Here is a 26,890-nt window from a genome sequence, read left to right on the forward strand (position 1 = left end):
TGAAAGTTCAACAAAGGAGACGAGAGAGGATGTGACCTTCAAAAAAGGAACTGTGTGTAAATGTAAAATATTTAATGACATCACTGTCTTAAGAAAGAACATCGATCAGTCCTCTACTAAACCAAATATGCACAAGTCAGCAGAAATACTTTTCATCTCTTCTCTTCCTCATCCTTGAGATTTGAAAAAAAAAAAAATTATTGTTGAAAATATGACAGATCTATAAACGTATTTTCAAAGCAAATATTTTTACTGTTGACAGGTACCCAAATTTTGTGTTTCACTAGCTTTGCTGCGTCATATCACGTTGTTCACTTGTACTCTCCATTTCACTTCACTGATTTTTGCCCATTTATTTTGTAAAAGTTGTACTTTAAACAAAAAAGGACAAATCTCTAACTTTCAAACAAATGAACATTTTCGACTACTTTTGTACTATTTTACAGGTATTTTCCAGAACTTTTTAGGCATGCTTTTTTTATTTTGTCGCCCTGGCTTTTTGCACTAATTAGATTTCTGACATTCTGACTTTTTACCAAAATACATTTTTGTACAAATGGGTACTTTTCAAAAATTTTGCAAAATAAATGTGTAATATTTGAAAACAATCTAACACACTTTTCTAACTTTTCACACACACAAAAACAATCAAAATGTGTTTGCAAAAATGTTACACTTTTAATTTTGAAAAATAATAAATAAATAAAAATCCAGACATTTTTGCACAGATTGAATTTTTTCATAACTTTTAGTTTAACACCTTGCATTAATCATTTTTTTGCACAATGTTTCTGTTTTGCAGATTCAGTTTTCAAACTTTTTTTTCTGGACTTTTTTGTGTGATTTTTATTTGTATCCATTTTTACTCCTTAGTTTTGCCAACAACTTTTTACATTAAATATTTATCCAACCTCTTTGTCCTGACTTTTAATTAAAATTAATCTCCCACACAAATGTATGGCACAGTTATGATTTATATTTGCAGAAATGTCATATTTTTTGGACTTTGTATACCCAATATGATTTATCTAACAATTTAACTTTTAGAAAATGCAGGATTGTCTTTTGTGGGGGGGTTTTAGCAAATAGAAACATGAAGAAAAAAACTTTTTTTTTTTAAACCGAGCTAAAGTTAGTAAAACACAAAATAAAGAATTTATTGCCAATATTATGTTTTTTTTTCTTCAGTCAGTAGAAATCTTAAAAGATTGAATAACTTCTTCCTGACTTGAACTGGACATGAAGAAGAAAGCTGACATGAGGTCACATCTCATTAAGAAGAAAAAATATCTAAATTAAAAAAAAACTTACAAATGTAACATTTAGCCCTTTTGAGTTGGTGGATTGCAAAAAAATGGTTTTATAAAAAAAAATTGTGTATTTGTTCTTTACTGGTACAGATGAGTTAGGTGTGAGCAACAAGGACTCGTTAAGTCTTGCACTTGATGAATAACTTTGTGAATGTTTGGGCGAAGTCGTAAAACAGGAAATAAGGTCCAGACCTTCCTTGAGGTTTGAGGCCCCGCCCACTTTCCCTTTCCAAACGGATTGAGTCACTTCTCCACAATCTTGAGGCGTTTGTGTGTTAATTCCAACTCTGCAAAGGCTGCGTCTTGTCCTCCGAGGCGTTGCTGATGAGTGGCGTCCCGTTGCTCTTCTCCATCAGCTCCACGTCGCGAGACTTTGAGTTCTACAGGTGGAAGTGAAAGTGAAAGGAGGGGAAAGAACGGGACCAAGTCAGGAAGTGGAGAAGGAGAAAGGAGGTTAGTGGAAAACATGTGTGGGCACGGCGTGTTAGCTTTGTGGAGTTTTTTTCCCAACTCCAACAAGAGAGCAGAAGCGACACAACACTTGACTGACTTTGACAACAAGTATGCTAATTTGTGCACTGTCCAATCACTGCATCCCTCATTTACTGTTCCTAAGGAAACTGCAGCCAGGGGACACTATAATGTTGTACCTTCAAATTGGAATTCAGCCAGAAAAACAAAACAAAAAAATCAACAAGACTTTATTGTGTTTAACTTTTTTCCACTTGAATAGAGATAAGAATGCGAAAATATGACTTTGAACGTGAATTATGTTTTTAAGATGGCCCACCACCAACTTCATCATTTTCCTTGCTAATTAGCAGAAACTGGATTTAACAACTTTTACACAAATTCAATTATTTAGCGATTTTTTTTCCTCAAATTTAAGAGGAAAATGTTTTGGGGGGTTTTCTAACCCTTTTCTTCTATTTTTTGCACACAAGTTTTACCAGGTTTTTACACAAAATAAATTACTTTGTACATTTTCTAAAATTTTGGGGGAAAACTTAAAACATTTATTTTCCCTCAATTTGCACACACATTTAATTTTGTTTGCTAACCTTTTGTCTAACACAAATGAATTGTTTTTATAGGTTTTCTAAAAATGTTGGTGGGAAATGTAATACAGTTTTCTAACCTTTTCCTCCACTTATTTGATTTGGTCGACCAAGTTTTTACACAAATTACATCATTTTGTAAATTGTCTCAAATTTGGGGGAAAACTTCATTCATGTTTGTAACTTATTTTCCCTCATTTATCGCACACATTTAATTTTCTTAAGTCACTTTTTTACACAAATAAAATTGTTTTATATATTGTCCCAAATTTTGGGGGACAATCTAATACATTTTTCTCAAATTGTATTTTATTGAGCATTTTAAAATTTCCCAAACTTGACTTTTTCTGGCGTTAAAACACATTTGTTTTATTTTTCCCCACTTTCAGGACACTTAAGATTTTATTCATGACCTTTTAACTTTTTTCATGGATTAGATTTTCTTGACTTTTTGTAAAACAACATGTAAACATTCTTCTGACTTTGTGCACACAGCACTTTTATTTTCACTACTTTTAGGGTGAATTATTTTCGATTTTTCCGAGAACTGACTTTTAGCATAACTTTGATTTTCCTCACTTTCAAACTTTGTTTTATTTTACTTTTTCAATTATTTTTTCTTACTTGCAATACTTTATTTTAATTATTTTTACACAATGTCTTTTTGTGACCTGTTTTATACTTATTTTTTTATTTTTAACTAAAACAATTTTCCTGACTTTTGGCAAAGATTAATTTTCCATATTTTTTGCACAAATTAAATTTTCATCCAGACGTTTCACTTTCTGCTGATATGTCATCTTCACAAGTTTTAGCATAAATTTTAGTTTTTCCCCCACCTTATACAAATTAGTTTTTCCATGACTTCTTCCACATTCAACAAATTGGATGTATTTTTGCAACCCTTTGCACATAATATTTTGCGACTTTTAGCAATATTTAGACTTTTTTGTGCAAATGTAATGAATTTTAATACATTTTGTCTACATGCGATACATTTTTCCAAATTTTGGAAAAGACAACTTTTTGGGGATTTTACTTGAACAGATTTGATTAACTTTTTTTTTAACTTTTCTTGCACAAATGAGATTTTTTAAAACTTGTTTTAACATGATACATTTTTAAATGTAAAGCTATGAGGGTTATTAATAAGAAAAGCACTTTAAATCATTGCTTATACAGCCAGTAAGGGTTTCATGATGGCAACAGTTTGACTTGGGAACAGATTATTCTTATCTCTATTATTTCCAACAGGCCATCTTCCACCTGAAAGGGACAAACAGCACCCTCTGGTGGCCCAACCACCAAACATGATGCTTTCTGTTGCTTTTCCCCTTCAATTAAATGAGCTTGTAAAGAAAACCGCTCCATTTCCAGGAAACTGAAATTTCAGCCTGCATTCATGTGTGTGTGTGTGTGTGACTAAGTCAAGGCCTTGTAACGCACATCTGGACATCCTTCATATCACAACAATCAACTTTAAATGGGAAACATTTTGGTTTTAAAACAAAGCAATCTGACTTCATTAAGCAAGTTTTCGCAACGCTTTTATTTTGGAAACGCCCCTCCCCAATAAAAAAAAGTTGTACTTTATCTCCCAATGTGTGCGACAAACACACATTAAGTTTGATAAGAGAAGACTATCATTACAGCTGTGTGTGCAGGAAGTACTGTAAAATAATTCCACACAATCAGAACGTGTGTTGGCTGCTGAGTAAAAAGAAAACACTGGTTCAGTTCTGCAAAGGAAAGCTTTTAGACGTAAAGTGCAGTCTTTAAAACGCTGCTTCCTGACTAAAAGGAATTGATCAAAGTTACATGTTTGGATTTGTGAGCCAACATGTCTAAACTAAACAAAGTACGCGTTAAAAATGAAAGACAAGAAGTGTTGCATGCGTCACGCGTTTACTCGGTAATTAAATACAAGCGGTCACGAAAGGTGAATTATTCGGCGTGAGAACGGACATCCAGACATGCAAGGCACCTCTACAAGCCTGTGAAAGGCGAGGTGTGGAAGTATGCAGAACACCTCCACAAGCATGCAGCCCAGCTTTTGACGAGCGGGAGTCATGGCGAGCAGCAGTGCTAAGAATACTGGAGACATAATGTAAAGTATGTAAACCTGGGGTGTCCAAAGTGCGCCACACGGCTCGTGTTTTTATAGATCTGTGGAATATTGTGGAAATAAAATACCCCCCAAAATGGAAAAATAGAGCAAAAAGGCATAATGTTAGGTGTGTCCCGATACAAGCTTTTCATTTTCAATACCATTCCCCATATTGGAGCCTTGACTTTTAGTCGATACTTATTTTGATCTGACACAATGTCAGCACAGCTCTCATGCATAGCATACTTTTATTATTTTGAAGTGTGGAATGTTATACAAAAGGCTAGATCAAGTGAAATTACGTAAGCACAGAACAAAAGTAGGTATGTAAAACACTAACCTATTTATTAACCGTCTGGACTGGACTTGTACGGACTTTAAGTTGAAGCGGAGTTTGTTTTTGGCACCACTCAGTGGTTACAATAAATCATTAATTTAAGATCATGATGCAGACACGTTTGTTACTGGATACTTTTGAATACGCTTCTGCCTTGGAAGCTTTGCATGTGTAAGAATATGCAAGTATAATTATTATAGATGTTCTGATCAGGGTTTTATGCTGCACATTCCGATACCAATCTTCCATGAGTGAGAGCGGCCAATACCAATAGCGATCTAGTAAATTAACTGAATTTTTTAATATATTTCTAGTAAGTTCCCATGACAGTTTAACAATATCAATACAATATTTAAACGTGTTCCTTATTTTCTTTATTAAATACAATTGTAGGGCTGGACAATTAATTGAATTTCGATTTTGACTTCTCACGATCATAAACATAAAAAAAACGATTAAAGGGTGGCGCAACATGCATGCAAATTCCTAAGCTAGTAAAGGTAAATGGGATGAGTGAGCATTTGACTGAAAAAAATAGCACGTCTACTAGAAGACTGGCATGTCACCATCACTCAATCAATCACTCATAGATTATTTATATAGCCCTAAATCACGAGTGTCTCAAAGGGCTGCACAAGCCACAACGACATCCTCAGCTCAGATCCCACATCAGGGCAAGAAAAAACTCAACCCAATGGGATGACAATGAGAAACCTTGGAGGAGACCGCAGATGTGGGGACCTACCCACACTAGGCGACAATGGCAATGGACGTCGAGTGGATCTAGATCATAGTGTGAGAATCCAGTCCATAGTGGGGCCAGCAGGGGTCGCTACATTTTATTTGACACAGCGCTAGCATGCCTAATCAATAACCACTAAAATCAATAAAAAAAGTAAGGCACGGACGGAGTCTCACAATTGGCCAATAAAACGGAATCCGCCGTTGATCAGGAAAATTGACATAAATGCAAGTGAAATGTTGTCATTGTGAGGAGAAGGGACATTTGTTTGAGAAAATAATGTGTCCAAGTCCACTCATTCATCCCGAAAGGCGTCCTAAACTAAACAATGTGGAGATGGCTACTTGAACCACCGACTGAACTATGATGCTAAAGCTAGCAAGAACAACGCATACACCCACAACACATCTCATCTGCTTGTCTTGTTGTGAACGACATCATCGATGTTATATCAATGTACAAATAGGACAGCAGTCGCACCTTGAGAGGCTGCTCAAACGTGTCCAAATATGTACTGCACTAATTACCGTATTTTTCTGAGTATAAGTCGCTCCGTAGTATAAGTCGCATCGGCCGAAAATGCATAATAAAGAAGGAAAAAAACATATATAAATCGCACTGGAGTATAAGTCGCATTTTTGGGCAAGATTTATTTGATAAAACCCAACACCAAGAATAGACATTTGAAAGGAAATTTAAAAATAAATAAAGAATAGTGAACAACAGGCTGAATAAGTGTACGTTATATGACGCATAAATAACCAACTGAGAACGTGCCTGGTATGTTAACGTAACATATTATGGTAAGAGTCATTCAAATAACTATAACATATAGAACATGCTATACGTTTACCAAACAATCTGTCACTCCTAATTACTAAATCCGATGAAATCTTATACGACTAGTCTCTTACGTGAATGAGCTAAATAATATTATTTGATATTTTACGGTAATGTGTTAATAATTTCACACATATGTCGCTCCTGAGTATAAGTCGCACCCCCGGCCAAACTATGAAAAAAACTGCGACTTATAGTCCGAAAAACAAGGTAATGTGAGGATTTTTGCATTTCATTACATTTTATTTATGACACACACTCTATGGTGGTAAAATAAGTGTAAAAGGTAAAAAACGGAATAAAAAATAAATACAACGGAAAAACCTAATTTTAAGGATTTATTACATTGCTATTATTTTTATTCACTGTTGTTACTATTATTTTATGTTACTTGTTTATCTGATGCTAATTTATATTCGTTCTTTTAAATTATATTTAAAGTTGAGTTTTGGTGGTACAATAAATATTCATGTTTTCATATTAAAGAATAACAATTATCGTGTTATTAATCGTTATTTCATTATCAATCAAAGTAATTGTGATTGTTATTCTTGCCATAATCGTCCAGCCCTATACAATTGTTTAATCACACAATACTTAAAAGCAAAAACTACTAATATACCACCTTTGGTATTTGCCTGAAAGTCTCCTCTTACCAGGGAATTATTCCCTGAATTTTTAAACGATAAAATAATAATCCAGACTTCTTGAAGCACTTATTTGTTGTGTTGTTTCAAGCTAGTTCAGCAGTTAACATGCTGCTACTGGCTTGCCACTACTACTACTACGCTGTGTGAAACATGTTTTCCCTCGTCCTCCAGTGATAATGTTACTTAAGATACTAAGAAATTTAGTTACTTTGCCACAATGGAGATGATTATTTTTACTAAGCTGGGAGCCGCATCTGTAAATCAAGTATCACAACATTGTTCATTTAAGGACGCTTATTGCGTATGTCAAGCCTGTGTTACATTATGTGCTTTGCTGTTGTGTAGCCGCTAGCTCTTTGTAGCCTATAGCCCACCATGTTTACCTTACGTAAATGACTTTGCTAATAAATACAAGAAAAAAACAACCTTGTGTGCTTATTGGAGGCCATTTAGATGTTAACTGGCTGTCCAGGTTTGCACAAGTAAATGTGCTGCAGGAATGCTTGTATCAGAGATTCTAGATGCAAGCCGATTACTTCCAATTCTTTTTTGCTGATATCAGACCGGATTGATTGGGATGCCCCAACTAAAAACTACAGAAATGTGAGGGGTGTACTGACTTGTCATATACGGTACTCTGACCTTTAGTTACAGAAGCTTCAGCAGTCATTAACAATGCAAGACTGTGTACACTGAAAAACACAAATACTACTATTAACAATAATCCTACATGCACTTAAAATACTACTACTACTAAAGCTCCTATGTGCAAGTCAGCAGAAAACCAAACTTGCAGCTGCTTGCACGTGGCCACTTGATGCTTTGATGGGAGATAAGCTGAGAGGCTATAAAGGAATGAGAAGATAAGAAGAGCATTCCATCTCTCAGCTGTCATCATTTGTTGATAAAAATGAGCTTGAATAAACGTCTGCTGCCTGAAAGATTCGCTCATTGAGAAAAAGATTTTGGCGGGCGTAGCAATTAGAAAAATGCGTGGAGGTCAAGTGCAGGGCGGCTAGTAGCTGCTTTGTTTGTGACCGCTGACTTCGGTCCCATTGGTCTCAGACAGTACCTCGTGCTCCAGGGTGTTAAAGTTAACTCCAGACGTGCTCGTGTGGTCGCCGCTGCGCCAGAACATGCAGCAGAGGATCTCCCTGAAGGTCCTCCTCATGTCCTTGTCCCTGAAGGAGTAGATGATGGGGTTGACCAGGGAGTTGCACTCGGCCAGCACCAGGCAGTACTTCTCGTAGCGCAGCACTTTGCACTTGTCGCAGCCCAGGCCGTCGAGCAGCAGCACCACCAGGCCGGGTGTCCAGCAGATCACAAACCAGCCTGCAGGGGGAGGCAGAGAGAGGACGTCAGACACAAAAGTGCTACTCAATTGAGATCAAATCCACTTCCTAGGTCAGGGGTCGGCAACCTTTACCAGTCAAAGAGCCATTTTGACCAGTTTCGCAAATTATAGAAAATAATGGGAGCCGCAAATTTTTTTTGAAATTTTAAATGAATTAACACTGCACACAAAGTTTTTTTTTTTGCTTTGTGCTATGTATAAACTAGGGGTCTCAGACACGCTGCCCACACCTTAAATGGAATTTGAAAGCTGGTGCGGCACGCGGGTTTTAAATGAATGGCGCTTGTCAGCGTCATGCGTGCCGTGATGGTACAGCATATAGCACCCACTACAACCAGCGTGCCTGATCAGCCACACGTTGTATGGTGTTTTCCGCTTGCTCACGTAGGTGACAGCAAGGCATACTTGCTCAACAACCACACAGGTTACACTGACGGTGGCGGTATAAAAAAAACTATAACACTCTTACTAATAATGCGCCACACTGTGAACCCACACCAAACAAGAATGACAAACACATTTCGGGAAAACATCTGCACAGTAACACAACATAAACACAACAGGACAAATACCCAGAATCCCATGCAGCCCTAACTCTTCCGGGATACATTATACACCCCCGCTAACAAACCCCGCCCACCTCAACCGACGCACAGATGGGGGGGTGATGTGTGAGGGAACAGGGTTGGGGTGGGGGCGGGGTTTAGTGGTAGCAGGGGTATATAATGTAGCCCAGAAGAGTCAGGGCTGCATGGGATTCTGGGTGTTTGTTCTGTTGTGTTAAGGTGCAGATGTTCTCCCGAAATGTGTTTGTCATTCTTGTTTGGTTTTGGTTCAAAGTGTGGCACATTGTTAGTAAGAGTGTTAAAGTTGTTTTATATGGTCACCGTCAGTGTAACCTGTGTGGCTGTTGACAAAGTATGCCTTGCTGTCACGTACGTGTGCAAGCAGAAGATGTATATTGTATAACAAGTGTTGGGCTGGCACGCTGTTAATACAGATTGTAGAGAGCGCCAAATGTTGTACCATCATGGCACGCCCTTAATACAGATTATAGAGAGCGCCAAATGTTGTACCATCATGGCACGCCCTTATTATAGCTGTAAGGGTGAAAATCGGTGAATACTAATCCCGGGAGAAGCACTGAAATCCGGAAGTCTCACGGGAAAATTGGGGGGTTCATCAAGTAAGCTGCTGAGCCGCATCAGTTAAAGTTAAGTTAAAGTTAAAGTCCCAATGATTGTCACACACACACTAGGTGTGGTGAAATTTGTCCTCTGCATTTGACCCATCCCCTTGATCACCCCCTAGGAGGTGAGGGGAGCAGTGGGCAGCAGCGGTGCCGCGCCCGGGAATCATTTTTGGTGATCAAAGAGCCGCATGCGGCTCCGGAACCGCGGGTTGCCGATCCCTGTCCTAGGTAATTAAAAGCAGCATCTCAAAAGTTTGAATCATTGTGGTTCTCTAGTTAGGTTTTTTTTTTTAAATTAGCGAAAAATAATTTAATTTCTTTGCTAAAATATCCACCTATCATCAGTAATGAATGATCGAAACAAATGAAAACCTCAGTGGTTAAACCCATAGCATATAATGTCCACTTAAAATTTTTAAATCCAGCCTCCAACTTTTGGGAGTATTTGAAGGAACACTTTAACTGTACTGTTACACAAGTGTAACTGTACTGTAGTACAGCATTAATAGTATGATGGTAACAACTAGCAGTGTTGGTCATCTTACCTTAAAAAAGTTATTAGTTACAGTTACAAATTAATTCCCCCAAAACCTAGAGTTAGAGTCATTTTAAATTTCGTAATTTTATTCGCTATTACGTTTGATAACATCAAAGATGTTTATAATATATTTAAGAACATTTGGCATTCATCTGAACTCAATAGATTGCAGTGTGCCATATGATATGCGTAGAGATAAAAATGTATAAAAAAAATAAATTTTCCGGGAAGTAACAACAATAAATATTGAAAGTACAAAACCCAATAGGGTACCAAAAATGTAAACTTAGGTAAAAAGACACAAGGGAACATTTGGCGTTTAAGCAGTGCAATTATCTGCACCTGTATACCAAAACACAGCCTAAAAGAACTTAACATAAAAATGTTTGCAAATTTGGGGCAATTAAATGACAAGCATTCAAGTAAAATGTTTAAAAATGTTCTTGGAGAACATTCTGACAATAAAATTGCATCGGTGTAAAAATATCGGGGTCTTTTCTTGAGCGAATTTCAATTATGCAAGCGAGTAATCACCTGTGATAAATCATGGTTAATTTAAAATTCCAAAATGTGATGAATGTGATATAAAAAAAAAAGGCTGCATTTCAGCTTAGGTGTAGGTTAGCAGCAGCAACAAGTGTCATTTTGGCATGTTTGGATGTGAGGGGCGAATCATTCGAGTTACCTGAGTGGGATATTGGTAAAAAAAAAACATTGTTTTCCTGGACATAGCGTGCATGTTACATAAACATTCTTGCCTTTCATTTCAATGAGCGAAAAGTAGTGCCGCTACTTGCAGTTCGAGAATGCTACTTTTCAATTTTCTTGGCTCTGACTCGTCGCGATTATCACAGGTCTTGTTGTGCGTCAGTCAGAGCGTGCAGTGAGACAGCGTGAGCAGGGCAGGATCCGCCTACCCAGCCAATCATTATCATCATCGCATTTGCCACAAAGGCATCATCCACATCCTTTCTCTCCAATCAGCTGATGTGTGCTGAAATCTGACACTTTGCACTTCATCCAACCAAATTGTAGAAACCAGCCACTTCACATTCTCTGTAAAGGCAACGGCGGTGCAACGATGGGAACAGTAATTAATTACATCAGTGGTCTCCAACCACCGTTTTGGGGACTGATATCGGTCTGTGACGCATTTGCTACCGGGCCGCAAAGAAACATGAAGTAATTTTTTAACTACCGCATTTTCTCCAACTTAACCTTCGCCTGTCCCACTAAACACACCAATAGCTTGTTTATAGATGTATATTACAACTCCTGATAGAACGTCCCCATTTGTTATAGTACTTGGGACAATGCACATTCATGAACATATAAAATGTTAATGTGCCAAATTGTAGCCAAAGGCTAATTTCCATCTGCAGTTCCCAGCAGGGTCATTGTATATAGGAGGGGTTCTTAACCTTTTTGACCTTGGTGCCCAACTTTTCCGCTACAGAGGGGCCTGGGGACCACTCCACTATTAACACCGAATGAGTAATCCGGGTACTCCGGCTTCCTACCACCTCCAAAGACATGCACCTGGGGATAGGTTGATTGACAACACTAAATTGGCCCTAGTGTGTGAATGTGAGTGTGAATGTTGTCTGTCTATCTGTGTTGGCCCTGTGATGAGATGGCGACTTGTCTAGGGTGTACCCCGCCTTCCGCCCGATTGTAGCTGAGATAGGCTCCAACGCCCCCCGCAACCACGAAGGGATTAAGCGGTAGGAAATGGATGGATGGATGAATGGAGTAATCTTACTCTTGATTTTGATCATATTAAAAAATTATATATAACCTACTTTCAGTTTACTACCTTGTCAATTGATATAAAAGCATGTGTCAATCACAAAGATTATTATTAATTTAACAAATAAACCTTAGGCTCAGGTCAGGCTGATTAGAAGAAGTAGTACAGTACTAACCAAATAAAGAATATATTTACATGCAATATGTATTATGTTGTGCTAAAATAAATAAGCTAAATCAATAATAAATATGTTTCTTAACTAAACTGTCAATAAAATTAGAGTGCAAATGAAAGTACAGCTTCCCCACTTTAGTCATAATGTTTGCGCTTAAGAAATTTCTCCATGACATTAGCGCCATACTTCTTCTGTTCGTTTTATATTGTCATTACTGCCATAAGTGGTGGAAAAGTGTCTTACAACTAAGTATAGCCGCGGCCTATACGAACCACAGCTACAAAACAGATATATTACATTGTGGTGACGCTGTATTTTCATTTGTACTCAAATTTTATTGACAATTTAAGGAAAATATATTTATTATTAATATTTATTATTAATTAAGTTAGAATGTATTTATTTTTGCATTGCATAATTGTATGTACATTTATATGTATCAGTCTTTAGGAGTTCCTTCTTTTGCAGCATAATTGATTACCGGTAGTATTTTTTTTGTGTCATCAGCCTGACCTAACCCTTGATAATAATCTTTGAGATTAACACATAGCTTCATATCATTCGACAAGGTTTATCCTGTTAAATTGTAAGTAAGTAAGTAGGACTAAAATCAAGAGTAAGATTACTATCCATCCATCAATCCATTTTCTGCCGCTTGTCCCTTTTGGGGTAATTCAGTGTTAATATTTTAGTAGGCCGCAGGCTCTCTGTAGTGGAAATATAGGCCCCGAGGTCTAAAAGGTTAGGAACCCCTGCCATAGAAGTCCACTCTCCAAGAAACATTCTTCACATTATTACATTACTTCATAAAAATACTGTTGTTTGAAGTACAATATTTCTTATTTAGAATGTTTTTTTTCTTGTCTAAACCGTATGTTACAAGTTAAAATTGTGCTACAGACACCGATTAAATTGATTTCAATTCAATATAACGGGCAACGTTGATTTGAGATACAAATGTTTTGAGTTAAGAGCTTCGTCACAGAACCAATTAAGCTCGTAAGTTGAGGTACGACTGTACATACAAGTACCGGTATGTGAAACTTTGTGCATTTTGCAGGTGTGAGAGAAGGGAAAACAGACAGGATGTGCTGAAGAATGTCAAAAGCAGGAGGTGCTAAAGAGAGAAGGGGAATGTACTGTAAAATTCCTCTCACACATGCACGCACAAAGTTTAGTCTGCATGATCACATTTCATTATCATAACACCTGATTGGGCAGCTCAGGAATTTTTTCGCTGCATCAATAATAATTTGTGCACGCTACGGGCGGACGTGACGCCGGCTGGCACGTCGCACGAAAGCAATCCTAACAGAAACGGTGTCACGACTCTTGAGACGGTCCAGAGACGCGCATGCTTGCACAAACAACACACACGCTCCCACACACACACACACACACATGCTATTCTCTGTGTCATAGTGACTGAAGTATGCAGTTCCTTGTCAAGGCACGCCAGGGTTTTCCTGGCCTCCCTCACATGCCAGAGGTGGCGAGCGCTCGCTGCTAAGCGACAGGGGGAGAACGTGTAGGACTTTTAAAAAACTTGAAGAATTTATTGTCATGTTGGAAAAGCAATGCGAAGGCAAAGAGGAGGCTCAGGCATGGTGCAAGTAGCAGGACTAGGAGGTAGTTGAATAAAAACAAGAGGAGCTTTTGGGAAACAGAGGGAAAGAGTGTGTGTGCGTAAACAAGCGCAGACGTGCTGAGACGAGCTAAGTCAGGCAATGCATTAGGTTGTGTTAGGATGTGTCACCTCACCCAAGATCATGGAGACGGTCTTCATCAGTTTCAACACGGTCTCACGTTGTCTTATCTGTGTGGTGTGCCGTGACATCTGCTCACTCTTGTGCCGCACGTACAAAAAGATGCGGGTGTAGACGCCCACCATGACGGAGAAGGTGAGGAGGTTGAGAACTGCCCAGAACACCAGGTAGCTGCGGCTGTAGAGCGGCGCCATGGTGGAGCAGTTCTCCAGGTCGCACAGACAGTGCCAGCCCATGGTGGGCACCAGGCCCATGATGATGGCGACCAGCCAAATTAAGAGTATGAGGACGAAAACGCGCCGCGTGCTCATTTTGCTGTGGAGCTGCATCTGGAAGATGGTCTGGTGGCGCTCCAACGCCACCGCCAGGAGGTTGAGGACGGAGGCGGTCAGGCTGGTGTCGATGAGAGCCTGACGCACGAACCACTGGTGCTTGGACAGTTTGATGGTCCACGGACCCGTGTGGAACATCAAGTGGAGGTAGGAGACACCTGGCGTGGGGGAGGCCAGCGCGAATTACACATTGTTAAGAGGTATTGTGCGTCATGCTTACATCCTTAAGAGAAACAAGCGTGGTTTATCAACTCTCAAAACTGCAGAGGCGAGGACGGGCCCCTTAAAGGGAAAGTGCCCTTTTTTTTTGGAATTTTGCCTATCATTCACAATCATTATGAAAGACATGACAGATGGATTTTTTTTAAATAAAATTTTGCCTATTGTTTACAATCAATATGAGAGACAAGAAAATACGTCTTTTTTTTAATTAGGATTTTAAAGATGATTAAAAGGCTTGGACGATGCGGCTAATGGGAGTCACTGTTGTAGCCTTCAAAGCCTTCAAAGGCAACTTCATCAACTTTTTGTATACGTAGTAGTAACAGACACAATCATAACAATATGTAATATGGACAATATTTACCGTATTTTGATCATTTTAATCATTGCTAGATTTGATTTTTGGTAATTTTATCCACAGCCGGGAACTAATTCTTCGGCGCATTTATTTCCGTTTTCATAGCAGCGCACTTCCGACTTCCTGCAACAAATATAATCCTATTGCCAGAATCAAACACGAGTGTGTTTTGTTTTCTAATCATGGCAGACTTGGTAACAGACAACAAAGACAACTATTTTTGGACAAATTCACCACCTTATTATTTTTTTTTAACTACATATGCGGAGGATGAACTGCTGCTTACAGAAGCGAGCACAAAGAAGAGGCTGAAACGTTGGAGCAGACGGACACCGACATAGTGCGACATGGTCACGCTGCAAATCTGGAAAATTTAAGCCAAGCTATGCCAAATTAATGGAGTGCCCAAATCAACTGGAAACATCTCTGGCTAGCTTGATCAAACGGACAACTGCTCATCGAGTGAGTCCCCTATAATATTGATCATGATTAGGAATGTAACGGTAAACTGTATAATGATAAACCGCAGTAAAATTCCCAACAGTAATACCGAATTAGAATTTTTAATTACTGAAAAACCCTAATTTATTAATGCATTTTAGGCAACACTGCTTACTTCCTGAAAAGGGAGTCACAGCAGCGCTGGTGCATGCGCACTAGCGCCATTTGGCTTGAAAACACATGGTGGAACACAACTACACATACTTTTTTCCCTCGCTTGAATTCTGTGGCGTCTTGGTGTGCGTTTAAAAGTGCACTGCTGCTTTTAGATGGCGACAGGTGTGGACAATATTGGAGACGGACTAATTTGTCTCACACTAAAAGTATACAGCATAGGAGAAAACTATTTAATGTTGCTGTCATTTTCTCAATACAGCATCCATCAGCTGCTTTGACAGAGTTAATGACGTAAGAAAACATACAGCAGGCGATGTGTCGTGAACATTGCCACAACTTGTTTATAAAGTCTTTAGTTTGTTTACTGAGATGTTCACTCGTCCTTTATCTAACTGCAAACTATATCAGTGTTCAAATAACATCAATACTAGCTATAATGTTTTGACATCTCATCGAATTGCACGCAGGCTGTGACGATTGTGTATTCAATGTGAGAGGTATCACTCCAGTTTATTTTTTGTTGGCCAAACTGTTGCAAATGGGTTTTTTTTTAGATTACTTGTAGGTTTTTTCCATGTCACAGAGTTAATTTCATGTGACATAGCATTTTATTAATGTTTTATTGTGTATAGTTAATTCATATACGACATATTTATGCTCAAACTTTGAATGGGTCTGTCCCGATATAGCATGTGCATGTACATAACCAAAAAAAAAATCTGCTAAAATGTAACAATAGAGATAATCATGTAATGATATAAAGATGACACGGTGATACTGTTAATGAATAAAATAACAAATATTTGTCTTTAAATGTATGGATAACATTTATCTATTCATCTATAATATCTTAGACATTAATAAATCACCAAAAATGATTCCCGGGCGTGGCCACCGCTGCTGCTCACTGCTCCCCTCACCTCCCAGGGGGTGATCAAGGGTGATGGGTCAAATGCAGAGAATAATTTCGCCACACCTAGTGTGTGTGTGACAATCATTGGTGCTACAAATTACATAATGGAGTCCTGTCCACACCCCACCCTAACTCTGTTTTCCCTACAATCAATAATCGTGATTTCAATATTGATTAAAAAAAATCGTGATTATTATTTTGATCTCATAAATGAAAACTATTTTTATCTATATGGACAAAACGTGTAGTTACGTCTTATGGCCATCAGGTGCCACCTTGCAAAATTCTTACATTTGTTTTAATTGTGTATCTCTTATGTCCATAGGGTGCTATGTCGCACAATTTTCACATGTATTTTTATTTATTTATGTTATTTTGTTTCTGCCATGTTACTTTGTTTATACATCTAGTGTGATTGTGTTGCTTTCATATGCACATTCAATGTCTACTTGAAATCCATGAAACAGTGTTCTTATCTACAATAATGTTTCTTCTACAAAGGAAATCATTTTTGAATGTGTTTGTGGGAGGTTTTTTTGCATAAAACTTGGTCAAAAGATTTCAGTATAGGTACTTTTTTAAAATGCTGAGTACATTTAAAAATAATGTGACAATAGAGATAAGACAAATACTGTATCAGAATTATTCATGTTTTTTAGTCAGTACATATTGGTGTCTTATCGCACTGTTGTGCATTACAAACTCAAACGGGTTTTGTGCTGACGTAGAAGCTAGCTTATCTCTTGCTGTGGCTAGCTTTTACCACTAATACTGAAGCATGTTGATGTGTTAGTAGGCTATAGAAAAATAGTTATTCAGTGTTTGCTCTTACAATAACAATGTTGCTACAGCTTGGTTATTATACGGGTTACGGGATGTATATGAAGTATTGTTGACGGTTTTTTAATGCATTTTTAAAGTGATTTAAGGTAGAATTGATTGCTCCCATTAGCTGCATTGCTAGCCACCTAGAACGAGACGATTTTTATGTTAGTAAGCGAAAAAAAACAAAAAAACTTTTGGCTTCTTATCTCTCATAATGATTGTGAACGATAGGCAAAATCCCCCCAAAAAGTGCAGTTACCCTTTAAAGAAGAATGCAACTCTGCTCACGGCATGTACACAGGAGTCCAGAACATTCAGATGAAGCTTCTACTTAGGCTGGCAAAAATAATAATCACAATTACTTTGATACATATTGTAATCACAATTACACAACTAATCATGAATTTGAAAACATGAGTATTTATATATTTTTATTTTTATTGTGCCACCAAAATCAACTTTAAACATACCGTATTTTCCGCACTATAAGGCGCACCTAAAAACCACAATTTTTCTCAAAAGCTGACAGTGCGCCTTATAACCCGGTGCGCTTTATTACGATTAATTTTCATAAAGTTTCGATCTCGCAACTTCGGTAAACAGCCGCCATCTTTTTTCCCGGTAGAACAGGAAGCGCTTCTTCTTCTACGCAAGCAACCGCCAAGGAAAGCACCCGCCCCCATAGAACAGGAAGCGCTTCTTCTTCTACCCGTCCCCGGAAGAAGAAGAAAAAACGCGCGGATATCACCGTACGTTTCATTTCCTGTTTACATCTGTAAAGACCACAAAATGGCTCCTACTAAGCGATCCGGTTCATAAAAAGACGCAATCTCTCCATCCGCACACGGATTACTACCGTATTTCACAGCAACTGAACCGCACTGTGGAACGGGAGCACGTACGGTGAATATTCGCACCACAGGGAATGAGAAGTCGTCCTTCACTGTGGTTCTAGCTTGCCATGCTAATGGCCAGAAACTTCCTCCCATGGTGATATTCAAAAGGAAGACCTTGCCAAAAGAGACCTTTCCAGCCGGCGTCATCATAAAAGCTAACTCGAAGGGATGGATGGATGAAGAAAAGATGAGCGAGTGGTTAAGGGAAGTTTACGCGAAGAGGCCGGGTGGCTTTTTTCACACAGCTCCGAAGGCGAACACACCTTCACTAAGACGGGCAGACAGCCTCGGACGACATACGCCAACATTTGCCAGTGGATCGTAAATGCCTGGGCAGATATTTCGGTCACAACTGTGGTCCGAGCTTTCCGGAAGGCAGGATTCACAGAACAACAGCGACACTGACTCCCGATGACTTCTACGAGACGGAACCGGCCATTTTGGATACCACGCTTGCGCAACTTTTCAATTCGGACACCGAAGACGAAGAATTCGAAGGATTTACGAATGAAGAATAACTTCAGAAGGTGAGCGCTATGTTTATTTTGTGTGTTGTGACATTAATGTTCGAGCAACATTATGTTACTATTGCTCTACACCATTTTGAATTTTACTATGTTTGTGATTGCACATTTGCGTACATTTTGGGACAGAGTTGTTAGAACGCTGGTTTTCAATATATTATTAAAGTTTGACTGAACTATCTGACTGTTTTTTTGACATTCACTTTAGCGCAGCGTTTTTTTGACATTCACTTTAGCGCAGCGTAGGCGCGGCTTATAGTCCGGGGCGGCTTATTGGTGGACAAAATTATGAAATATGTAATTCATAGAAGGTGCGGCTAATAATCCGGTGCGCCTTATAGTGCGGAAAATACGGTAGTTTAAATAAACCTTGATATAAGTTAGTAATGAATAAACCACAACAATTAAAATAAAAATAATACCAACAACAATAGCAATTAAAAAAAAACAATAAAATTCAGTTTTTACATTTTGTTTTTAATTCAGTGTTACCTTTTACACTTATTTTATCACCATTGAGTGTGTGCTTTTTGAGTAAAATACAATTTAATAAAATGTTTGTTAATTAAATGCAAAAATATTCACATCTTTGGCCAATTTTGACCAGTATTTTAGGTTTAGTGATCTTTTTGTGTGAATTATATTTATATAGCGATTTTCTCTAGTGACTCAAAGCCCTTTACATAGTGAAACCCAATATCTAAGTTACATTTAAACCAGTGTAGGTGGCACTGGGAGCAGGTGGGTAAAGTATCTTGCCCAAGGACACAAAGGCAGAAGCGGGGATCGAACCTGGAACCCTCAAGTTGCTGGCACAGCCACTCTACCAACCGAGCCACGCCTCCCCCAATTTTTTTAAAGCATAATAATTGTACAAATGTATCAATAAGTGCTTTAAGTACATTTTGCTTGTGTATGGTACTTTTTTTAAACCTTTATTTAGTTAGCGCGGTCACACCAGATGTGGCGCACCGCACTATTATTGTGATGGGGGAAGTGTGCTGTGCTGTTGTTCTTAGCTTGACGAATAAAGAGGTGACTTGAGGCTGTAAAAAAAAAAGTGTGAGCCTCCCAAGTTGCGATCACTGTTTCTAGATTAATTTAACATTGATGATGTCGTTCACAACAACACAAGCAGATGAGATGTGTTGTGGGTGTATGGATTGTTCTTGCTAGTTTTAGCTTCGTAGTGTAGTCGCTGTTTCAATCGACCGTCTCTGCATTGTTGAGTTCAGAACGGGGCGGCATGGTGTTTTGGGGATAAATTAGCGCTACCAGACTCATGATTTTTCCCAAATAAATGTCTCTTCTCCACACAATGACAACAGTTCACTTACAAAACCAGTTAATTTGGCACATAAATAAGAACAGAATACAATGATTTACAAATCCTTTTCAACCTATATTCAATTGAATAGACTGCAAAGACAAGATACTTAACGTTCGAACTGGAAAACGTTATATTTTGCAAATATATATCGATAAACTGTATATATGATATCGGCTTGCATGTAAAATCTCTGATACAAGCGATCTTACAAAGCTGGACAGACAGTTAACCTTTAAATATTCTCCAATAGGCACACAATGTTGATCTTTTCTTGTGTTTTAGTCAAGTCGTTTACAAAAGGTAAACATGGTAGGCTACTAGGAGCTAGGAACTACACAACAGCTACTACACAAGCTAGACATATGCAATAAGTGTCCTTAATTGAACAATTACGCAATTTTACTGTGAGTCATGACCTTATTTTAATGAATTATTGTGACCACTCGTATCGCCAGAAACAAATGATCATTCTTCTCCGACAGCAAAAATATGTCATAAGGTTGGTGTTTTAACTTGATCAAACCCTTTATAACATACCAGAATACAAAATAATGCAAGATTTTTGTTTATATCGTATCGAGTTTATATAGGTATCGACCAATACTCAAGGTTGCAATATCGGTATTGTATCGGAAGTGAAAAAGTTGTATCGGGACACTCCTACTTTGAATGCTCATTTGATTTTATTACTGTATGTCAGTTTTTCGAAATGAATTTTTTAAATAAAATTAGTTACCCGAACTCTAACTGATAAAATGAGATGATGCATCAAAATTTGTTTTATTACTATTCGTATGTATATTCAGGCCTGATATTTACCCAAGTACTCCAGCACTTTAACATTTACTGTATGGAAAATAAGTGATTTTAAATAAAATCTGCTATAGACCTGCTCAGTGGCCTTGTTGTTAGAGTGTCCGCCCTGAGACTGGAAGGTCGTGAGTTCAAACCCCGGCCGAGTCATACCAAAGACTATAAAAATGGGACCCATTGCCTCCCTGCTTGGCACTCAGCATCAAGGGTTGGAATTGGGGGTCAAATAACCAAAATGATTCCCGAGCGTGGCCACCGCTGCTGCTCACTGCTTCCCTCACCTCCCAGGGGGTGAACATGGGGATGGGTCAAATACAGAGGATAATTTCACCACACCTAGTGTGTGTGTCACTACCTTTGGGACTTTAACTTGTAACTTTATAATTAGTAAAAAAAAAAAATGGTTGGAAAAAAACATTACATTTTTTAGTTTTTTGTTGTTTAAGAGATCTCAGCAAAAAGTAAAAAGAAATAAATTGAAAAATGTTCTTGTCTCCCTGGGTTAAAATTATTTCAAAGTGTATTGTTGATTTCTAAAAATAATTTTGAATAAAAATATTACAATTGAACATTAAAAAAACCCTCTTGGGAAATAATAATTCCATTTAAAGCAACACATTCATAGTTATGGCCAGAACTAGAGCAAAAATGTACCTGAAAAGACAAAAAGCCCCCAATTTACTGTGTGTGTTAATTGAGCGTACGACGTACCTGAGAAGAGGTCTGCCAAGGCCAGGTTACCCAAAAGGTAGTAGATGGGAAAGTGGAAGCGTCTATTTTTTAAAATGGCCCCAATAACCAGAAGGTTGGAAAAGATGACAATGAAGCAGACTGTCATGCCCAACGTGACGACCACGTAGTCGCGGCCACGCCAGTGGTCGCTGATGGTCTTGTTACTCTTTTCGTAGAAAAACTTGACGGTGCGGTTGTAATAGCAGCCCTCCGTGTCGTCGCTCTGTATATCCATAGCAGAGAGGTCGGCGGGGCGCTCGGCGGTTCCTGAGAGAAGGGGTCAAGGCGTTTTCAGACAGGGAGATGAGGGGCGGGACTAGGGCGCCATTCAGACTCGCCCTCTCTCCGACGGCCTGCAGGGCAGCATGCCATCAGCTGCTCGGGTGAGAATGCTCGTCTGTGGGACATACAGCAGACATTAAACATTGGAATGTTCTACAGCAGTGCTCATCAAATTTCTTGAGCTCACAGTCAAACCGCTGCACTCCAGAACTCAAAGTAATCTAAAGCAAAATGAGGGAAAAAAATGTACAAAACAAATACTGACTGAGCATAAAGTTTGTTTCCCCAGACAGAAGACGATAATTATGTGGTTTGATGTGTACAAGGTTGTTTTTTTTTAACCTAATTTTGAGTCTTGTTTTTGCCGTGGTCCAAACGGAAAATCCAGTCTTACACGGGTAATCGTTATGGAGAATAGGTCGGCAACTAACAACTATTCTGATAGTCGATTAAACATCGATTATCTTAACAATTAGTCGACTAACCGCATTATGAAGCATAAATCTGTTCAGGGGCTCTAATTTAGCCATCTGATTTTGAATGCAGCTTAAGATATTTTAGCATATGATAACTAACAAATATGACCAATCATTCAGAAATATGTATTTTTACTGTTAACTGTGTTGCTTATTACGAGCGTACAAAAACAAAATTAAGTATTCAACTTTTATCCATTTAAAGGCCTTGTGCTGATAAAAAAAAGAAAAAAGTATTGTTTTAGTAAAACAACGGACAATAAAAATTGCGGAAATAAAACCTCAAAGCTATTTGACTAATTAGCCATCTTCCTCTTGATTGTAATCGTATTCAATAGGAATATAACTTGAGGTGGGGAAAATAATAGATTTTTAGATGCATCGCAGTTCAGACATGGACAATTATAGAATTGATTAGTAAACGTCAATAATCTATTTCATCCATCCATCCATCCATCCATCTTCTTCCGCTTATCCGAGGTCGGGTCGCGGGGGCAGCAGCCGAAGCAGGGAAGCCCAGACGTTCCTCTACCCAGCCACTTCGTCCAGTTTTTCCCGGGGGATCCCGAGGCGTTCCCAGGCCAGCCGGGAGACATAGTCTTCCCAACGTGTCCTGGGTCTTCCCCGTGGCCTCCTACCGGTTGGACGTGCCCTAAGTAGCATCCTGACCAGATTATTGTAAATAGTGTAATGCCGACGGTTCTAAAATTTGGCTGACTGCAGCGAGCCACCTCACCGAGAGATCTAAGCAGCTCCATTACTATCGGGTATCTATGGTCAAGTTTTGCACACATTTTCATTAATTTAATAAATGTGGGAAATAATTTAACTGTTTCTTGTTCCAAATGAATTGGGTTTTTTTTAAGTTGCAAGTTATAAATAATACATTATTTAGTGAAACAAAAATAAATGTAAAACTGCATCAATATACATAAATTAAAGATGCATCAATAATTGATTTTGAATCAAATCGTAGCTTCTGAATATTGAGGTGCCCCAAGATTCCCACGTCGAGATGTAACGGTATCAACATGTCACGATACAACATTATCACTGTATTTAGGCCACAGTAGTCAAAAAAAAAGGCTTGGCAAAAATTCCATAGTGTGTAAAATGAAGTGGCAAGAATGTTTAGAATAAACACGCTTACTATAATAACACACTAATCATATTTTTTACTACAGGCAAGTATTTCTAAGTACAAGTACTTGTGCAGGAACATCTACTGTTGTTAGGAAATATTTAAAATAATAACTTATAGTTGATGTCTTTAAAGTAACAATGTAAACATCCAGTGTAACAATTAACAATGTGAAAACGCAAAAAAAAAAAAACCTACACTTTGTTTGATACCATCACGGTATTATTTAGAACAGTGGTTCTCAACCTTTTTTCAGTGATGTACCCCCTTGTGAAAATTTTTTTAATTCAAGTACCCCCTAATCAGAGCAAAGCATTTTTGGTTGAAAAAAAGAGATAAAGACGTAAAATACAGCACTGTGTCATCAGTTTCTGATTTATTAAATTGTATAACAGTGCAAAATATTGCTCATTTGTAGTGGTCTTTCTTGAACTATTTGGAAAAAAAGATATAAAAATAACTAAAAACTTGTTGAAAAATAAACAAGTGATTCAATTATAAATAAAGATTTCTACACATAGAACTTAAAGTGCCCTCTTTGAGGATTGTAATAGAGATCCATCTGGATTGATCAAATTAATTCTAAACATTTCTTCACAAAAAAAGAAATCTTTAACATCAATATTTATGGAACATGTCCACAAAAAAAACTAGCTGTCAACACTGAATATTGCATTGTTGCATTGTAATGAATGGAATAGCCTACTTGATTTGATGTTCAGTTTATGAACCAACATTCATATTTTGTTGAAGTATTATTCAATATATTTATAAAGAATTTTTTAATTGTTGCTATTTTTAGAATATTTTTTAAAAATTTCACGTACCCCTTGGCATACCTTCAAGTACTCCCAGGGGTACGCGTACCCCCATTTGAGAATCACTGATTTAGAAGACTTTGAAACCGAAATACCACGATATTTATAATACCGTTACATCACTAGTATTCAATAATTATATCGAACTTACTTACAGTTTAACAGGATAAACTGTCAAATTATATGAAACCATATGTTAATCACAAAGATTATGATCAATGCTTAAATCAGGCACATTACAAAAATAAATATTGATCAAATATACTGCATAAAAAGGGACTCATAAAAACTGATGAAAAGATCATTTACATTCAATCACACAGTACTAAAATAAATCCATCCATCCATCGTCTACCGCTTGTCCTTCTCGGGGGCGCTGAAGCCTATCCCACCTGTACTAAAATAAATACATTTGAACTAAATTAATAATAAATAATGATAATAATAATAATATATTTTTTGGAAATAAACTGTCAAATTGAAGTGCAAATGAAAATACAGCTTCACCACTTCAGTTATAATTGTGTGCTTTAGAAACTGACCACAGCTAAGGAACAAATATTTTTTGGTAGCCCTTTACAGGGCGCCTATCTCCACTCTTTGATTGATTTTGAATTATCATTGTTTTTAACGTCAATTTTATTGTCTGATTTTAAATTGAAATTTTGATTATTTGTATTATTTTATATTTTTGTTTTTGCCTTCTTGTAATTTTCTGTAAAGCACTTTTTAAATTGCCTTGTGTACAAATTGTCCTCTATAAATAAACTTGCCTTGCCTATAATTATTTGCTAATTCTTTACATTGACTGCAATATTTTTCAATTAAGGACACGCGTTACGTATGTCTAGCTTGTGTGCTATTGTGCGCTTATCTGTTGTGTAGCTGCTAGCTCCTTGTAGCATATAGCCTACCATGTAAACCTTCTGCAAAAGACTTCATTAAAATAGAAGAAAACACACACCTTGTGTGCCTCCTGGAGGGCATTAAGATGTTAACAGGCTGTCTAGCTTTACACGAGTAAATGTGCTGCAACTGCTTGTATCGGAGAGCTACGATGCAAGCTGTAGTAAAGTATCATCCATTACTCGTTTTTATGCTGATATCGGGACACTCCTGATAGAAACCATTATACGTCTACATTTTACAATAAGGGATTTCTGTTCTGTACTGCTTAGCCTGTTCAGGGTAACAGCTGGGCTGGAGTCTGACAAATCTAAGAAAAATTGCATGTTGTTTCTTTGTTTTATTGAAAAGTCCCGCATACAGATCAACTAACATCAGTAAATCTGTGAGTAAGTCTGCAATAATCCCTTTTGACTAACTATCAGTCCTTCATACCCGCCCTTTTGCTGCTTGTGTCTCCACAATGGAGACAGCAGAGCAGCTACAGCGGCAACACACCTCGCAATTACACAATCCAACTATGTAAGACAATCTCAATCCAAACATTTGCGCAAAGCCTCAGTGACCCACTCTTCCTACCACGGGTGCAACTAAGGAGGAAAATACCAAAAGAAAAAAAAAGAGAAAATTGTGGCACGGGATAGAAGCAATTCAGGGCCACAAACATTCAACAGCTCAGAGAAAGAATTTAAAAGGCCATAAAAAAATGTATGGTCAGAATCCATTGTCTAAACATCTTAGCGGTGGTAAAACTTGTATATAGGATATTGGAAGATAAATCACCATTTTTACTAAGAAGATCAGTACATATTTTTGGAGTATCCATTGTCAAAAGCTGCGTGGGGTACCAAAATAACTCATATTATATTCCTTTTTGGTATCCTCCTTTTCAGATAGCAACAACAATAGTACAGTCCAGGCTACTAATTACTCCTATTTCATGAGAGTTCGAACCATTAGCAGCTTTACACCAAAAATGAGTTTAGAGTCAGACAAAAGGTGCAGCTGCTGGTTACAATCAAGTACTGCACTCTATTTTGCCTAAATTTCTAATGAACTCTTAATAAAGTACTTCAAATTCACTAACATGTTTGTAAAAAAAAAAAAAAAAAAAAAAAAAATGTCAACACTGCTATAAAAATATATGTTCATTTTTTAATTTTTAAAAATAATTCCTCCTTCATAAAATACACTTCAAGGAGTATATACTTATTATTATTATACTCTGAGATGGGTCAAAGCTTAACTGCAGCGTGAGATTTTAATAAAAACTGACACTCAAGGTCTAAAGACAATTTCAGCCTCTCAAAAACTACTGTAAAAATAAGCCTGTGCTGATAACAAATTTTGCTGCACAATGTATTAACCTACAAATTATTGCCAATAACCAATATTATTATCATTATTATTATATTAACCACAATATTGTATACCCTATCAAATGCAATGAACTTGCATTTCTTGTATAACTTAACATTGTAATTGCAATGGTAAACTTTTAATTATACGGGTTACCATGAATTGATTTACGTGGACCCCGACTTAAACAAGTTGAAAAACTTATTCGGGTGTTACCATTTAGTGGTCAATTGTACGGAATATCTACTGAACTGTGCAATCTACTAATAAAAGTTTCAATCAATCAATCAAAAAAAAAATTGGGGGGAAATAAAAACAAAATATACCCTGTCAGCAAAATTTTGCACATGAATAAAAATTACAACCAAAAGCAATAAAATAGGTTCAGTCTCTGTTAGGAAAAGGTGGAGGACCCTAAAATATACACAACCAAAACAATAAATAAAATGGCTAAGTAAAGTTATTGTGAACAAAATGATCACAGTTACCATTATTATTGCAATATTGTAGAATGTGCTCAAAAAGT

At 37.5% G+C, this 26,890-nt stretch overlaps 1 protein-coding gene across 1 annotated transcript in view; it reads right to left on the minus strand.

The window, feature by feature from the left end:
• Positions 1 to 34: 34 nt before the first annotated feature.
• Positions 35 to 26,890, minus strand: part of lpar2b (lysophosphatidic acid receptor 2b) — a 46,835-nt gene continuing 19,979 nt past the window's right edge. Inside the window, exons 2-5 of the mRNA XM_061983822.2 lie at positions 21,362 to 21,779; positions 13,815 to 14,309; positions 8,117 to 8,376; positions 35 to 1,690 (exon numbers count right to left, since the gene is read on the minus strand). Coding sequence (XP_061839806.1) covers positions 1,586 to 1,690; positions 8,117 to 8,376; positions 13,815 to 14,309; positions 21,362 to 21,617 — 1,116 coding nt within the window. The 5' untranslated portion in view covers positions 21,618 to 21,779 and the 3' untranslated portion in view covers positions 35 to 1,585. The remainder of the gene's footprint in view (positions 1,691 to 8,116; positions 8,377 to 13,814; positions 14,310 to 21,361; positions 21,780 to 26,890) is intronic.

Source organism: Nerophis lumbriciformis, linkage group LG25 (genome assembly GCF_033978685.3).
Source record: "Nerophis lumbriciformis linkage group LG25, RoL_Nlum_v2.1, whole genome shotgun sequence".
Lineage (NCBI taxonomy): Eukaryota > Metazoa > Chordata > Actinopteri > Syngnathiformes > Syngnathidae > Nerophis > Nerophis lumbriciformis.